Below are 17,946 nucleotides of genomic sequence, written 5' to 3' on the forward strand. Positions count from 1 at the left end.
CTAAAAAAAAAAAAAAAAGGAAAAAGTAGAAAGAAGACAAGGAAAGGGCTAGAAGAAGGTTATTGGAAAGGAATAAGGAAATAAGGGGTCGATGGAAGGGGAAGGGTAGCCCAAGAAAATGAGGAAAGGAAGGTCTACAGGCAACTCTATCTCTACAATGACCCCAAGGCTAAAATGGTCCATTGAATATCATTTGGATCTATTGGAAAATGTGTCATCCAGACCTTTTTAAATTTGGTAATCTTGTCCTGTAGGATAGCTACAATTTTCTTATTGATCAAGTATCATACCATTTTCTGTTTAACCTGGTCAACTATGGGGGTTTCGGACCACCATGCCCTGGCCAGAGTCTGTCTGTTGGAGATAAAAATAAAGGTCAAGGTTTTAACTCACACTGGCATCAATTTAAGGTATTTAGGTATTCACTTACAATCCAAATTCCCAAAAAGTTGGGGCGCTGTATAAACTCTAGATAAAAACAGAATGCAATGATTTGCATTCCCACATTTATTCCCAATTGAAAACATATCAAATGTTTAAACTAAGAAAATGTACAATTTTAAGAAAAAATAAGGTAATTTTGAAATTGATGACAGCAACACCTCTCAAAAAAGTTAGGACAGGGCAACAAAAAGCTGGCAAAGTGAATGGTACTAACAAGGAAGCAGGTTATGGTGTTTCAAGATTGAGATTTTTAGGTGATGCAAGTTAGGAAAGAAATACTACACAAAATGATGATACTCAAATAATGTAAACCTGCATGTCCACAAGATAATCAGATAATCAAATTGATCTTATGTTAGGGGTACATATCCCATTGGGCAAGGAACATCAACTCGGTTGATAGATTGTTTTCTACAATGTTGCCATGCTGGGGCCAAAACATGCTCAGCACAGATCTTTAGGGCATTGAAGCCTACGGCAAAGTGGCCACATGCACAATGATGCATAGCCCACTGGCTAGAAGGAGATGTATAATGTAGGATGATGCATGTAGCAAGGATTTTAAACAAAAGAGGCCCTCTGTGTAGCAACAAAGGCTACAACAGGAAAACAGCAACAGAAAACTATATTTAAAGTGATATTAACGCCTATTTTGTTTTGTTTCATTTCTCCTTTAGGGAGACCCACCTTTGCTGGAGGCTGTTGCTTTTTTTCTTTAAAAGTTGGCTCCCTGCACCGCTGCCCCATCGTTCTAGTGGAGGCACCCGTGCCCACTCATTTCCGCAGTGGCTGTGTGCATCCATAGACACACACAGCCCTGTGCCAGGTCACGCACAACCCCCAAAAAAAACCCCAGGTCACGCAAAAACCCCCAAAATGTTTAACTCCCCCACCCCCACGTTTACGCACCTATAAACGTAAATACGCGCCCGGTGCCCCAGCGCGCAAAAACGACAATTGCGCTACACGTTACATATCGCCGCGAACGTCGCAGTGAGAGCAGTCATTTTAGGGCCATCAATCACTGATAACACTAAACTGATGAGCGGGAACAGCTTTTAAAGCATTGCCTATGGCCAATTTTGGGTATTATCGTTTCTTGAGGTTTCGCACGCAATTTTAAGGCTTGACATGTTTGGTGTCTTTTTACCCGACGTGACCCCGTCTTTTATATTTTACCACAAAATTGGGTAATAATAAATGTTTTATCATTTAATATAGGGGAAACTGTTTTTTGTTTTTTTTTAAATTCTGTAATTTTTCCTTAATATAGTAAAAAATAAAAACCCCAGTGGTGAATAAATACCACCAAAAGAAAGCTCTATGTGTCCCCAAAAAAGGGTATAAAATTCATTTCAGTACAGTGTTGCATGACAGAATAAATGTCAGTTAAAGTACCGCAGCGCTGAATACTGAAAAATGGCCTGGATGGGAAGGGGGTTTAACACCGCGGATGTCAACTGGTTAATACTACTTTAAGAGGAGTGGGTTATTTATCCTAAATTGTAACTGTAGCACGTGGAAAAGCCATTAGATCAGTACTGTCCATGCTGCACTCTACCTGCTCAGCCCACTATTGGCTGCCTTTTACACTATGTTAGAAGTGATTCTTACTAGATCATGTCAAATACTTTGAAGTGTGAAGATGGATAGGAAACAAAGTTGTTTTCAAAGTGGTTATTAAGAGGCTGGCATGGTAAGGGTGAAAAACTGTTGGTTATGTGTTTAGATGAAAAACGGAGTACTTGAGGAATGCTGAATTAGGTTTTACTTGCTTAAAAAAAACATATTAGAATACAGCATACACAGAGAACTTCCTGTATACATCATAGATAAACATGCATAAGCATAGAGACTAACATTGCTCTACATCGCCATCTACAGCTCAAAAGACATAATTACACAAGTAATACAATCATATATAAGCTGTTGCATTTCCAACAAAAACAAGCCCTATGAAAGCCCATTTCCACAGGGCAGTGATGAAGTAAATATGTGTACAGTTTCAGGACTCACATTGCTGGCTTAATTTTTTTATGGACTTTTTATCAGTCCCACAAATTCAAAATTTTCTCTACAGGAAACTCAGTCTGACTCTGGGGTTGTATTGTAAAGCAGGCTGTAAAAAGCTGCCCCCCTCCCTGTTATTCATTGTAACACGATCACTAAACAACAGCTCTGCCTTTCCAGGTACACTGTCCAGGGGGGACTGCACCAGAAGGCACAAAAAATGGACACGCACCGTTTTTGCTGACACAGTACACCACTCTGCGTGTGCATCGGAAACTACATTGTGGTGGGGTTCCATTGAAAATGCATGGCACTATAAAGTGTTAACTCAAGGCACGTTCAAATTTCAGAGTTTTTTTCTTGTTTTCCGTGTTTTTCTGTACTGTGGCACAATTTTTCATTCAGCACCATACAAACCTACAGAAGATGAGCTTGCAGAAACTGCAACAAGGACGCCATAAGTGGGATTTGTTTTTTAAAGCACACCTCACAATAAAATGCATAGATTAGAATTCTGCAGCAATGAGACAAGGGAGATGGTGATGGCTATAGATAATGGGGTATAGAAGGGAAATTCTGAAGGAGTGGATTGGTGGTGGATTGTAAGGGACCATTTACCCAGCAAGTAAATTAATTTCCAAACTTATAACTAGGGATGTTCAGATACCAGTACCGATACTTGGCATTGTCACGAGAACTACCAGGGTTACATTGGTTGCAGCTGGGACCTGCCTCTGGTGCTCCACCACTGTCCTGAAATCATTAGTCTGTATTGGTTTAGAAAAACTGTCACATGACAATAATCAAAAATGTATCAGTACTTGTATCTGTGAGTACTTGGGCAAGTATCAGTACTTGTAAAATGGTATCTGTGCATCCCTAATATATATTTATATAAAAAATATATATACATGAAAACAGGGATGTAAAAATCCCAGGAGCTCCATATACTCCTCGAAAATGACAGCTGCCTCCTAACTTCTGAGTTTTCTCTAGTCTGGAGCTGGGAAAGTATCTGTACATGTACTTGTACCGAGTACGATACTTGCTATCTGAACATCCCTGCTTATAACCAACACCTGCACAGAACCAAATCCAGATACAAGAGATAAAAGACATGGAGAGAGCACTCTCTCTCTCTCAGACTGCTAAGGAAATTCTATGAACAATTTTGATTCTTATGAATCTGTTGATGTTAAATACAGATAAAACACAAGAGGTTATACTAGGCCATGAGTCATCACGTCTAATACAGTGCATCAGGAGATACTTTCAGAACCTTAAAGCTGGCCATACACCTTACAATTATCTGCAGATTTTCTGTGGTCAGATGGAAAAGGTGCAACAGATTCCTCCATCTACACTTAACTGTGTGGATGGAGTAATCTCCACCTGGGCCAATCTGTTGCACTTTTTCCATCTGACCACAGAAAATCTGCAGATAATTGTAAGGTGTATGGCCAGCTTAAGAAAGATTTACCCTCCTTCCCATTAATGGAGGGAATTAAAGATTTGATCCTAGAAAAATGGGTGAAGCCAGACAAAAAGTCCACTCTCCAAAATAGATATGCAAAATTATATCTACTTACAAAGACGGATGCAGGCCTGTTGGTAACTCCTCTGGTGGTAGACAGTACATCAGACGTTGGTTTGACATGGGACTCTGCTCATGGAGAATTCAGTGGCCTTTAAAGATCCTATGGATCACCGTACAGATGGAGATCTTATAAAGCTCTACACTACTTGCTTGTCACTTTGCTGTGGCCTTGATCTTGATCTCTAAGGCTTTGCACACTTGAACTGATAACTTTGAAAAGGTTCTCAAATTAGGAGTGCAGCATGCAACTATTGTTACAGCACTAAACAAGCTAAAACTGTCCTTGGACTTCCTAGCCGAATCCTCTGTAGATCTAGTTAGAGTTCCAGAGTGGATTATGAGCCATTCTATTACAGCCAAAAGTAATCTGTGGCTCAGGCACTGGGCAGTTGATTCTGCTTCTAAACAGTCTCTTTGCTAAGTTCCCATAATTGGTAACAATCTGTTTGGGAAACCCCTTCAAGTTGCTATCCATAGGGTTATGGGAAGAAAATCAGGTCTCATCCCTCAAGACAAACACAGACGCCAGCAGTGCTTTTGTACCTCAGGCGAGAGCATTTAACTTTTTTGCTGCCAGAGCAGTTTTTGCTTTTATAAAGCACATTTTAGGCTTGCAAAATGCATAAAGTCAAAATTGTTTGCAGACTGCCTTACACAAGGGCTTACGATACAATACTCTCAGGTATCAGCCTCGTTGGCTCTATCAAAGATCAAATGGATTGACACCTCTCTAGTTCAACAAATTCTTCAAGATGCCATCAAGCTGAAGCCGCCACCAAAACTTTCCCTTCTGGAATTTGACTTTGGTCCTTGGAGTTCTGATGGAGCAACCTATTTTTCTCTCCGAGACTTTCTTAAAGGGGTTCTAAACCCTCCGTTTTGTTTTTTTTTGCTTATATCTACTGCTAGCAAGCAGTAGATATAGGCAAGAAGTGGAAAAATAAAAAAAAAACGCTTGAAATCATTTTAAACTTACCTCGTTATCGCCGCTCGTTCCCGCGCCGAGAATCAGGAACTGCTCGTACGGCCGCAAAGGATCTTGGGGCGGGCGCATACGCAGTTCCGATTCTCGGCCGGGAGACGAGCAGAGACACAAGGTAAGTCTATGTACGCGTGCACCCGCATGTAGACACCACTGGATCGGAGGGACAGAGCAGTCAGCGCTGGATCGGAGTGACATCGCACCGCTGGAGGGACACATGAAAACATGGGGAAAGAAGAGGAAGATCAGAATAAGAGACATCATTTAAGGTAAGTGCTAACATTTACATGGGGGGAGGGGAAAAACATTTGCCTTTAATATCACTTTAATGGAACTTCTTACCTAGAAGACCATTTTTCTGACAGCAATTACTTCCGCCAGAAGAGTTCTGGAGATTTGAGCCTTGTCATCTGAAGAGCCTTTCTGCATAATTCTTACAAAGTACTTTTGCAGCCCTTTCCAAAGTTTTGTCCTAGGATATACTCAGTTTACCATCCGAAGTTGCAATCTGTTTTGCCAGTAGTAGAACCTCCTACTTCTACAGCTTTTCAGCAATCTGAAAACTTTAGCAGGCTGGATATTGTCCATTTACTTTCCACATATCTGGGAAGAACAAAGGAATTCTATACAGATAAAATGTATCTATTCGAAAGGTCCCAAAAAAATTGGTCTGGCTTCCTTATTCTTTAAAGGGCTTACCTCCACAGACAGAACTCATTCTACAAGGGAAGTGGCAGCATTTTGGGCCACACAGGCAAAATTATCTATGGAAGTGATCTGCAAGGCAGCTAGTACGAGCTTAGCCAACACGTTTATTAGACAAACTACATGAAATAATGCTTTTCCTGTCAATTTGGCAAATCAGTCCTTTTTTTCTCCTTTTTTTTTTTAACACTTTTGTCTTGAGCAATTTTAGTGCCCTGTGTCTGTCTTCCCTCCTTATTTTGGTATTGCTGGTTATATCCCGTAGTATGCTGTCATGAAGCGTGTCAAGAATATGAAAAATTGTTTGTCAAAAATACTTACAAATATTTTCCTTTCCTCGCTACTCCTCATGACAGCACAGACCCTCCCTCCCAGTGTTCGGTCACGTAAATTGTGAAGGAACACTACACTGCAGTTGTCTCTTTTATAGACTAGTTAGGTGGTGCTATTGGGTCAGGGGATGAGCTGACCCGTAATATTCTGTCATGAGGGGTAGCCAGGAAAGAATAAATTAGGGTAAGTATCTGACAAACAATATTTAACAATTTTACTTAATATCTGCATGTGGTAATCTGTATATATTCTTTCTCCACTATTTTAACTGTAGGATAACCTTACAGACTTTAACGGAGCAGGAGGAGAAGAGGGAAGTAAATAGATTTAATGTATTTCCTTATGCCATTATTTCTGCCACTACCCTAATGTACCAGCTTTAAATCCCTGGCCTAAAATTTTAGTTCACTGAAACTTCTTTGGGACCAAGGCATTCAAATGGTGGAACTGGAGAAAAGATCTTGATGTATTTCAAACATTTCAACAATGCACTCAGCACCCACATTTTCATAGTCTGTGTAGAGTGATTCCTCAGACTACACAGTTGGTAAATTTGTTAATCTGGCAGATCAATTATTTGCGTGTGGCCAGCTTTTAGGGATCAATTAAAGACTTAGATGTAGAATGTACACACACTACTCAAACAACACTGAAAAACTAAAGCAAAGTAGCAAATGTTTTACTTGTCCAATAATCCTTAGCATTACCAAACAAGATAAATCTTAAAATGTCCTATTTTTCATCTAGCAAAAAGCAATATGCTTGCAACTCATGTTTACAATTCTCTTTCTACATGAGTATTCAAGGGATTATAGCCTAATGTCACAATAACAAAGAAGCATTTGCGTAGACAAAGGAGTGGCAAAAACAAAACAACAACTTCAGCTTAACACCTTTAAATGGTATTCAGCCCTCCACCTAACTGAAATCATAGAGGGTCAGGACAGTACGTGTTCTGCTCCTTGTTGAAAAAGGGACAGAATAGAAAACCATGACATTTTACAAATCTTTCATTCACACTAGACAAAGCAAACACAAAGAAAAGAGGCCCCCAACCCCTCACAAATGTAAAGTGCTTGTACTCAAGTCCCTTAAGCTCCCAGGCATTTAGAAAGCAGGGGTGGCAGGGCATTCTTCCCCATTTCATGCACCTCATATATGCTACCCTCAGCTTTAAGCAAATCATGAAGACACAACACATAACTATGTTTTTATACTGAGATTTTGTCCAACAAAGAGAGGTTTTAGCAGACAAATTCAATCATGTCCAAGACCTCCTGAATCTGCTATTGAAGAGAGCCACTAATCTCAAAAGTGTACTTTGTGTAGGTTGAAAATCAAAACAGAACAAAGAATGGCATTTGTAGAATTCACAGGCTGATCTTTCTTTAAAATATCTCTTAAATGTTCATACTGACAGCACATACAAAGATGTTCAATACAAATCTGCAATCATAGCAGCAGCATAATAAAGATTATATTGCCTTTAGACAGTACACAGCAATCAAGATAAATATGGAGATTTTTTTTTTTTTTAAGAGCAACTTTTCATAAAAACTGACTTCTCAGAGTGAGGCGGGGAATGGCTCAATCTACCATCAGTTCTTCTTGCTGTCAAGGAGCTCTCCCCACACATGGCATTGTAGCCATGACATTCATGCCCTTTAGTGCATGCTTCTCAGGAGTATGTGGAGGAAGCGTTGAACAGGTGACAACAAACTGCAAGGCAGGCACAGAAAGAACAAAAAAAATCCAAAAGATTGGGAGGCTATATACAGTGTATATATTTTTATTAGGGATGCACCGAAATTTTGGCCGCCGAAATATTTTCGTCCAAAAACGGTACTTTGGGCAAAATTCCAAAAGTACCATAACAGCCAAAAATGCTGCTGAAAATTCAGTAAATCCCTAGCTTCTCTCCTTCCCGATGGGTGCCGGTCTGTGTCCCATTCAATGCCAGCTGCTCTCCGCCGCCTGTGTCGGCAGAGGAAGTAGGGATCGGCAGGGACCCAGGCCAGTGCACAGCATGGAGGAGAGAAGCTGTCAGGATGCCGAGCGGGGCGGTGTGGGGAGGAGACAGCTGTCACAGGAGGCCAAGCTCTCCTGCCGCACAGCTCCACTCCTGTGGCAAGCGCAGGAGTCCGGATGGAGAGCAGAATACAAGCGCTCAGTGATCAGGACTGATTGCTGAGTGTTTGTATATAACTGAGGACATAGTAAGCTTACCGTGTCCCCAGCTGTAAATGAACAGGAAGCGCTCTACATCATTTTCTGTTCATTCATCATTGTGGACATAGTATCAATTACTATCGCCACAGTTTATGAATGGACAGGAGCACTCAGTATAGAGGCTGCAGCGGAAAAAGAGATTGAGGACTCTGTGTCTTCAATCTCTTTTTCTATTTTAAAAGGGAAATATCAGGAGTCTGTTTAGACCCCTGATATTTCGCCAGAGCACCCTAACAGTAAAGTAAATATGTTAAAAAACAAGAAAGGATAAATGGGTGAAAACCAGTATTTTGAGTAAGACAAGCTCGGCCAGTGTGCACCCGCCATTCTCTCTAGTGCTGCTGTAAAGAAGCAGGGATATTGTGCTATCGGAGTATAATGTAGTTATTATAAAAGAAGAATAAAGCAATACAAAATTCCAAGATAGTGTTTGGGTCTTGTCTGAAATTGCAAGTGGTTGTGTCATTTAGAAGAGCGGAGACGCAAGGAATGGCGCGATTAGCAATGCCCTATTCCAGGTTCAGTTCTGTGCTCCATGTGTAAATATAGCCACCAGGTTTCTGGCTTTTTCCCCGGCTTTCAGATTTGCAGAACGCATGGGTGTGGCTGTGCCTGCTTGGGTGGTCTTCCGCAAAGTAGTAGTGCAACCATGCATGCACAATAGCCACTTACTGCCTAGTGTATAGCAGGCTATTAGTATCAGCAAATGCATGATAGCAACACCATTACAAGCTTCTTTCTTCCATTGCTCACTGTGCCTGCAACCCGCCTTCTCTCACCACCCCCTGCACCTCTACACCCCTTTCTGTCATCACTCACCACTTCTGCAACCCCAACCTTTTCTCCAGTATATTTATACCCTGCCTATCACCACTGCACCTGTGAAGGCTTTCCCTCCTGTCTCATCATCATGCCTGCACCCTGCCACTCTCTCGACCCTTCACATGCGCATGCCCTCCCTCCATTCTTGCATGCCCCTTCTCCAGCATTTACCAAAACACCTGTATTGGTCCCCCACACAGATGTCCCGTACCCTGCTCTCACCCCACACCAGCACCCTCACCACACCTGCTGACCCTCCTCTCACAAACCCCCAGCCTCTGCACCTTCACACCCCTAATTGCCACTTTCACCACCATGCCTGTCCCCCCTTCTCTAACAACTGTGCCTGTATCCCTCGCTGTTACAATTGCATATGTGCACGCTAAGCACTCTGTGTCTGCACCAATGCCCCCACCCCACAAAAAAAAACTGCACCTGTATGCCCTGACCCACTCCTGCTATTACCACATATCCACCTGCACACCACTACCACCACCTTGCCTGCAGACTCATCTCTAACCTCACACCTGCACAAACTGTTCCCCTCTCAACACTGTTCTTGCATGCCTTCCCCCTCTTCTTTTCACTACCGTAGCTGCACCCCGTCCCCCTTAACTAATGTGCCTGCGCCCTCTCTCTCACCCAGTCTATGCACACTCCTGATTCATTCTATGCCTGCAGGTCATCCCTGCTGTCACCCTATGTCTGCAGGATGCAACACACAATGCCACTAAACCTTATCTTCTCTCCTGCTCTATCCACTTACGTGCCCATTCTTAAGTGGGTAAACTTTTGCTACTTTAATTTCCTTTTTTAACGTAAACATGACAGTTGTGTATGATGCACAGTGCTTTCTAAAACAAAATCAGCTTCAACTCTCCTGGGAAGGCTGACCACAAGGTTTAGGAGTGTGTCTATGGGAATGTTTGACCATTCTTCCAGAAGCGCATTTGTGAGGTCAGGTACTGATGTTGGAGAGAAGGCCTGGCTCGCAGTCTCCACTCTAAGTAATTCATCCCAAAGGTGTTCTATCGGGTTGAGGTCAGGACTCTGTGCGGGCCGGTCAAGTTCCTCCACCCCAAACTTGCTCATCCATGTCTTTATGGACCTTGCTTTGTGCACTGGTGTGCAGTCATGTTGAGACAGGAAGGGGCCATCCCCGAACTGTTCCCACAAAGTTGGGAGCATGAAATTGTCCAAAATGTCTTGTTATGCTGATGCCTTAAGAGTTCCCTTCACTGGAACTAAGGGGCCAAGCCCAACCCCTGAAAAACAACCCCACACCATAATCCCCCCTCCACCAAATTTTACACTTGGTACAATGCAGTCAGGTAAGTACCGTTCTCCTGGCAACTGCCAAACCCAGACACGTCCATCGGATTGCCAGACAGAGCAGCGTGATTCGTCACTCCAGAGAACATGTCTCCACTTCTCTAGAGTCCAGTGGCGTCGTGCTTTACACCACTGCATCCGATGCTTTGCATTGCACTCGGTGATGTAAGGCTTGGATGCAACTGCTCGGCCATGGAAACCCATTCCATGAAGCTCTCTACGCACTGTTGGTGTGCCAATCTGAAGGCCACACGAAGTTTGGAGGTCTGTAGCTATTGACTCTGCAGACAGTGCGACTTCTGCGCACTTCAGCATGCACTGAGCCCGCTCTCTCATTTTATGTGGCCTACCACTTCGTTGCTGAGTTGCTGTTGTTTCCCGTTGCTTCCACTTGACCGTGGAATATTTAGTAGCAAGGAAATTTCACGGAATTTCACCCAGCACCCCTGTTGTAGGGGGGCTGGGTGATGTCATCATCTTGAAAAAACAATTGCTATTATCTTAAAAGTAAAAGCAGCACAAATGTTAATTTTTGCGGCACAAAACAGCACAAACGTAGCACTAAAGAAACACACTGGAGTTTTTATTTGTGCCGATTGTAGGGGGGTCAGCTTCGCTGAGCTTTTAGTGCAGCATTTTTTTGGCTCCTAGTATACTTTACTTGGAAAAAAAAGAAAATCTTATCTGGTGGGGGAAAAAAAACATTACATTAAAACCCTGCAGCTCTAATGTCATCAAAATGTGAGTGAAAAATGTAACCACTTCCCCTCATCAGCATGTCATTGATAAGCAGGTCCAAATCTGAAACAAAAAAGCTTTGCTGCCATGCTAGCTTCTTGGGCTTTACAGGTCAGTCATAGTGGTACTATAGTATGGGTAACCACAGACACAGAATGACTCACACCGATTCCCAGTAATCCAACCAGAAGGGCAAATATAGACAAATTATTAAGTGTTTATTTTAGAAAAACATCTCATTTGCATAACAGCAATCCTTACAACTTCAGAAACTGAGTGAAACCTTCTTAAATCAAAAATACTGTAGCACCATCAGTAAAAAGTTCATTTGGAACAGCATTTACCTACCTTTATGTTAAAAGGAGAACTATGGGGTCAGGGCTTTTCCCCATAGTTCTCCTAAGGGTAATGGAAGGACACAAACTAGCGTCCTCCCGTCACCCTTAGATCAGCATACCACGAGCTACAGCTCGCGGTATACTGAGACGCCGGGACGGATCCCCACATTACTGTCGAGATCCACCCAGCTGCGGGATTGACAGCTGGCTCTGCCTATCTAAAGGCAGAGCCAGCTGTGACCGTCCCCCTCCCCCGTCCGTTCCGCCAGTCAGCGCTGGAGGATCGGACAAGGGAGGGGGGGAATCCCTGCAGGGAGCCGTGAGTGACAGTCACGGCTCTCTGCAGGGATAGATTGACAAGTAAACGAGCGACGGTATGTGTTCACTCACTTCCCGATCTATTGAGCCGAAGTGTGACAGTTTCATTGTCACAGGTCGGCTAGAGCTATGAGGCTGAGTGATTTTCACTCGCCTCCTAATTCTCCTTTAAGTTAACATAATAAAATGAACTAAAAAGAAACTAACATACATTTAAAAAATGGATAAAATGAAAGGATAACATATTCATAATGTGGTGGGAAAAATTAAATACAACGGCATACTGCAACATTTCCTACTGTCACGTCTATGTTTTGAAGAACATCACCAGGCAGGGGGAGCAGTACCTTCACTCTCTTGGTTATGTGCCAGTGCCTAGACCTAGTAAGACCCTGGGTATGTGCCAGTGCCTACACCTATTGAAAGACCCCGTTCCCACATACAACGGTGACTTGTGTTTTACCACACTGGATTAACGCAGGGCAGCACTAGGACACATGGAAAACAATGTTATATGTTCCCTGTTCACTCCACAACCTGGGGGTTATGGTTGGTGCACTGCAATGTGGAGCAGTATGGTAAGGTTGTCTTGAAAATTAGCTGAAAAAAAGAAAAAACATATAAACAGCGCTCTCGGATGGGCAACAAATTAGCTTAGAGGCGTAAAATTAGCTGTAAATCCTAACAGAATGACAGTTAGTTTGTAAAATCCTTGAGTTTCATAAATAAATGGCATATTTCTTTTTTTTTGTAAATAAAATACTTTTCTCCACTTTTATCTCATTCTCTGCAGTCACTTCCTGTCACTATGTACTCCAGTGATAGTTCCATGGTATTTCTCAGGGTAGGTTTCCTGATGGTGACAATAGCTGTCCAAACTTGCATAATATGTGTTAAAACAGTCACTTCTAGCCTCTTTTGGAAGCTCGGGTGATAATGCAGGAGAATGATTTGTACATAAGAACAGAGCCTTGTCGCCCGATAACAGGGAGTGTCTAAACAAAGAACTTCATGGCAGGATCACCACATATTATTTTAATGAAACCTGCAGATTTACGAATATTGAAAATACCTTTAACACGTTAAAGCTTATATGAGATTTTAAGTTTACTTTAAAAGGAAAGATAAAACATATTAGTGAAACAATTAGGACAATCCTTCTGCTACATTGTGCTTCTCAGATGAACTGGCACATATAATCCTGGCATCAGCAGGATGCAAAACCTCAAGCATGGCTGAAGAAGAAAATGTGCATCTCTAGCCGAGTTTAACCTTCAAAAAAGGGCCCTAACTGCACTGCCAAGTACACAGGCCTGTGAATAATAACAACCTACATGCTGGGTAATTATTTTTTCCAGGTTCATCTGAATCCTCAGCTGCTGAGATTGATGCTATCGGAGATATGTCGGCAAAATAAACTAAATAGAACACTGGAACAATGGCACAATGTGCAATGAGCTGGAAAAAATACTGGCACGGCTTCAAAGGAAGCACACAGAGAGACACTGGCTGACCAGAAGAAACAGGCCACAAAAACTGGCATACAACCTGTTCTGTGGCAGACCTCATTCATCAGCAGGATGGCTTTTGTGAAGAACAAAATTGAAAAAAAAAATGCACGGGTCACCCCAGGTCAAAGCAAAACTACAGTATTAAAGAGAAAAGGCGTCTATGGCTATAAAAGACATACTGCATATGAACCAATCCATCAATTGTGTGTATACCTCTGTAAACCGTTTATTATTGAACCAGAAAAAAAAAAGTGTACTGTATTTTACCAACAGGTTGGGGAATCTAAAGATGCAAGTCACCATAAAAAAAAAAAAAACCAATGAATATTATACACTGACATACCCCTACATTTCACTAGACACTGCATTCAAATCTTCTGTACAGCTGAGTTCTGTACTGAGTCAGCTTAGTGTATTTATACTTTATCAGGATCAGAAACTAATCTCATAGTTCTAACAATCTCCAAACATATTTTTGAATCAATATATTTGTTATCTGTACCAAGCTGCTACCAAGATCAGATAAGAGAAACAAAAACAAAAGACCTGATGTAAAAGATCAATTCAACATGCGTTACTGTTTTAACAAAAAACTTGGCGCAACTGACTCATTAAAAACAATGCACTCCTTACGTGGCTGATACTTATATCAACAGTAGAGATTAGCCTGGGCTTGGAGCGAACCAAGTTTCTGTCACTTCGCCCAAGCCTGCTCAAAACTGTGACTGACAATTCCCTTCTTCCCAATCAGTGGTGGCAGTTGTGGCGGGGAGCATTAACTGCCTCTTTGAGATGTATAGCTAAAGGGTAAGGAATGCACCTCTCCCCCAACTAATCGGGCTGGGAGGGGGCGGTCATAGTTTTGAATGGGCTCATAACTAATCAACAGTTGTTGAGTATATCTATAAAGAACAAAAAATGATCAGCGCCAGTGGCAAAAGTGCAAATGAGCTACTAAGCACTAAGGATATATAAATATATCTAATAAATAAGTACAACAATGATGTGCCGAGCTATAAAAAAAAAAATCATATACAGACAACCTAGCAAAAAAACAATATGTCCAGACTGTCTGGTGAGCTTACAAACCTAAACAATATATGAAACAAAGTGAATAAAGTCCACACAAAAACAACCAAGAAAAAGTCCAGTGTATAATACAACAATATAACAATACAGAGACCCCTAGCAAAGTCACGTGTGAGACGTAACGTACATAGGGCGGAGCATTCGCCGTCACCATCTCAGCTGGGCTAGACGGATGGGAGTGCCGTCACTTCTATCCATCCCACACATAGTGTCATTCGGTTCATTTTACGCTGTTTTTCATCTGCTATATTGTGAATACCTGTTCATTTTTAATAAATTGTGTCATGCTGGATGATACGTGCTATGTCTCCTGTATCTACTTCCTCTTAACATGATATCGATGCCCGCGGTCCCGAGAGGATCCATTTGTCATCATCTATATGGGCTTCCCTCCCCTATTTAAGAAGGGTTATGTGTGTCGAGACCTGCTTTGTGGGTTCATTCCCTCAGGTGAGCACCTGTCCATCATCTATTCCCACTGGGTGGAGGTGAAAGTTTCAGTTAGAACTTTGTAGTTGCTGCAATCCAGAAGATCTCATTCATTGTGGTGGACTACCCTCTGCAGTTTTTTTTTCACTTATTCATTACTGTTATACACTGGACTTTTTCTTGGTTATTTTTGTGTGGACTTTATTCACTTTGTTTCATATTGTTAAAAACAGATATTGAAATATGTATGTGTGAACCTTAAATGATGATTGATTTTCTATATTTTAATCTATCCAAGTTTGGAGATTCAGTTTTTTACTGTACTGCTGATTTTGAGTTTACAATTGGTAATCAATCAGTAAGCCTGACAGGCAGACCTAAGTATAGTTGAAACAGTTGTTGGGAATGCCCAAAGAAGACTTGGCCTTTAAAATGAGTTTGAAGAATAAACCACATTACTCAGGACATAGACTATGATGCCCAAAATGGGATAGAAGGAGAACACATGACTCAGCTACTAGAGTATGGCACTCCCTTATGCTAATCAGAAAGACTTTTAAGGTAAACATCACATAGGTTATTTTAAAGTAAAAGCATGGATAAAAGGATGAGGGATGTTCCTTGAAGGGGGACACATTCACACACTCACACTCACACACTCATTCACACTACAGACACACACACATGCACAGCATCACACAGACACACCCACACTCACATTGAATAGACAGACACCTGTTAGGATTATTTTTACTTACTAACTACACACACGTTTCTTAAGCATCTTATAGATTTCTGCTGTAAGATATACTATATTTTGTAATCATCAAGCATCTTATAGACTCATTCTGTAAGATATACCATATCCTGTAATATTTTGTAACTTTAAATTAAACACATTCTGAACTTTATGCAACAACGTAAACAATCATCTATTATTGAACTTTTCCACCCTATGCTTCGAGAAAAGGAATATGACATAAAAAATCATATTTCGTGTAATTTTCTTACACATATAGATACGATTTTTTTATAGCTCGGCACATCATTGTTGTACTTGTTGAGTATATCTAAATCCCAAACTTTTTTGTTCTAGTTTTGAACAGTGTGTGGAAGCATACACTTTATGGAAGCACACACTCTATCCAAAACAAGTTTTGGCTTTAGGCACACTAGCTAATCTGCTCTGATTCTAGTGGCTAGGCTACACCTGTCCATATTTAATGCAGTAGCAAATATCTAGAAGCAAGTGTGGCAAATTTGAGTCATATCAAAACTTACTTTAGGATAAACATTGCAGGCAATTTCAGTATGTTCATTGAGAAATGGTCAAAATTCGCTCAGTATACAGCCAGCTTAAAAGGGAAGTCTCTCTAACGGTGAAGTAAACATAATATACAAATGGCAGAGGATATAATTTTTCTCTAGAAAGCTATCCAAAAATAGCTGTATTAGAATATAATATAGAATATGACATTTAATATATTATTATAATATCTATTAAAAAAAATCTACATTGTGATCAGGACAATGACCCTCTATTGTTGGTCACTATGTGGGAAAGCTCTTACCATTGAGCTACTACGGGTGAATTGGAACACATTGAACTGCTATCAACTGTTTGCGTCTCACCAGGCTGTGTACAGATCTCATCAGGGCTGCGTTTGCGTCTCACCGGGCTCGCTGGGCTGAACGATCTCCTGCCGTCTTCGGGGCTGTTTGTTCAGTCTGCGGCTTTCCTTGGCTGTGCCTGCTCCGGGAAGGAGGCGAAGGAGATATGTGACCGGACAGGCACTGCCAAGGACAGCTACCGCCAGGTCCCCAGCAGACTGGTGAGGTTCACACAAGCGCGAGACCTCGACAGCCGATCTGTTTTTTAAAATTTAAAGGGCCGGTATGGGCCTTTAGTATCGGGGCATTCTCAAGAGTACAAGTACTCCTGAAAATGCCCAGTATCGGTCCCGATACCGGCACCAGTACCGGGACATCCCTAGTTTTAATATTTAAATAAAAATTATATTTGAATAACAATGCAATTGTTTTGGTACCAATAAAGCCTGGCCTCTTTGGTCAAAAAATAGTGTATGCCTAACAGATGTGGTGACTTGACCCACCTCTTAATTCCATTATCTATTGCCTTATGATGTCAAACTTATCAGGCTGACAGAAAAAGAGAGAACTTTCTGAGATGTTGTTGAGCATCGGATGTTGACCGGCCATCCAAAATATCGATAACCGCTAGAGGGAGATTCGGCAAAAATGTATATGTAATACAATAAACTGGAAAGTCACAACACATCAAAATAACTTTCAGGTAACAACCCAAAACCTGTATGCACAGAAAATACAATGCAATCTGCTGTCAACCTGAAGGCTCTGACATTACATGTAACAATCCCAAATAAGTTATTACCCAGATAGGCAGAGGTGTTGCTTTCTGACTTTACCAATAACTTACATCATGGTGTAGAAACAAAGAAACTTGGCATTAAAACTTCAAGCAAACTGTGTAACATTACCCTTTTCACGGATTCTGTAGAACATTTCTTCTTCATTGTTCTCAGTAAAAATTCAGGCATATTATTTTCAATGTCCTCTCGTGTTCCTGTCTTGTGTAGGACTGCAGCTAGCAAGGATATGACCTAAACCAAGAAGGTACATTTCAATTTTAGTGTGATAAGACATTATTATACGTTTGGTCTACACTGTTTGCCAGGCTGGGTTGAACTATAAGCTATTGAAGAAGCCAACCAGGGAGGCAACAGCCTGACAACTGCCACACAGTTCGCCCCTCTAGCCTAAGCCAGCCCTCTCTCTAGGTGGAAAAAATACTTGGTGATTGACAGACTGTCACTGGAAAGGATATCTAAAAAACATCACAGCCAGTATTTTTTAACCACTGTGCCCTTGAAATAATTCTCAAGCCTCAGGCCTTGTTCATACCAAATGCAGAGCAGATCCGCTCAGGTTTCTGCACACGCAGTGCAGTGGGTTGTGCCGCGTTTTTGATGCGTTCCGGGACGTTTTTGGTTAAAAAAAAAAAATCTTTTTTTTTTTAGTTAAACCACT

The 17,946-nt window shown here is 41.5% G+C and overlaps 1 protein-coding gene across 1 annotated transcript in view; it reads right to left on the reverse strand.

Annotated features, from left to right (window-relative positions):
* Window positions 1-17,946, reverse strand: part of ERCC6L2 (ERCC excision repair 6 like 2) — a 97,998-nt gene that overhangs the window by 71,141 nt on the left and 8,911 nt on the right. The window contains exon 3 of the mRNA XM_018557865.1: window positions 17,397-17,519. Coding sequence (XP_018413367.1) covers window positions 17,397-17,519 — 123 coding nt within the window. The remainder of the gene's footprint in view (window positions 1-17,396; window positions 17,520-17,946) is intronic.

Source organism: Nanorana parkeri, unplaced genomic scaffold (genome assembly GCF_000935625.1).
Source record: "Nanorana parkeri isolate BGI_ZX_2015 unplaced genomic scaffold, ASM93562v1 scaffold307, whole genome shotgun sequence".
Lineage (NCBI taxonomy): Eukaryota > Metazoa > Chordata > Amphibia > Anura > Dicroglossidae > Nanorana > Nanorana parkeri.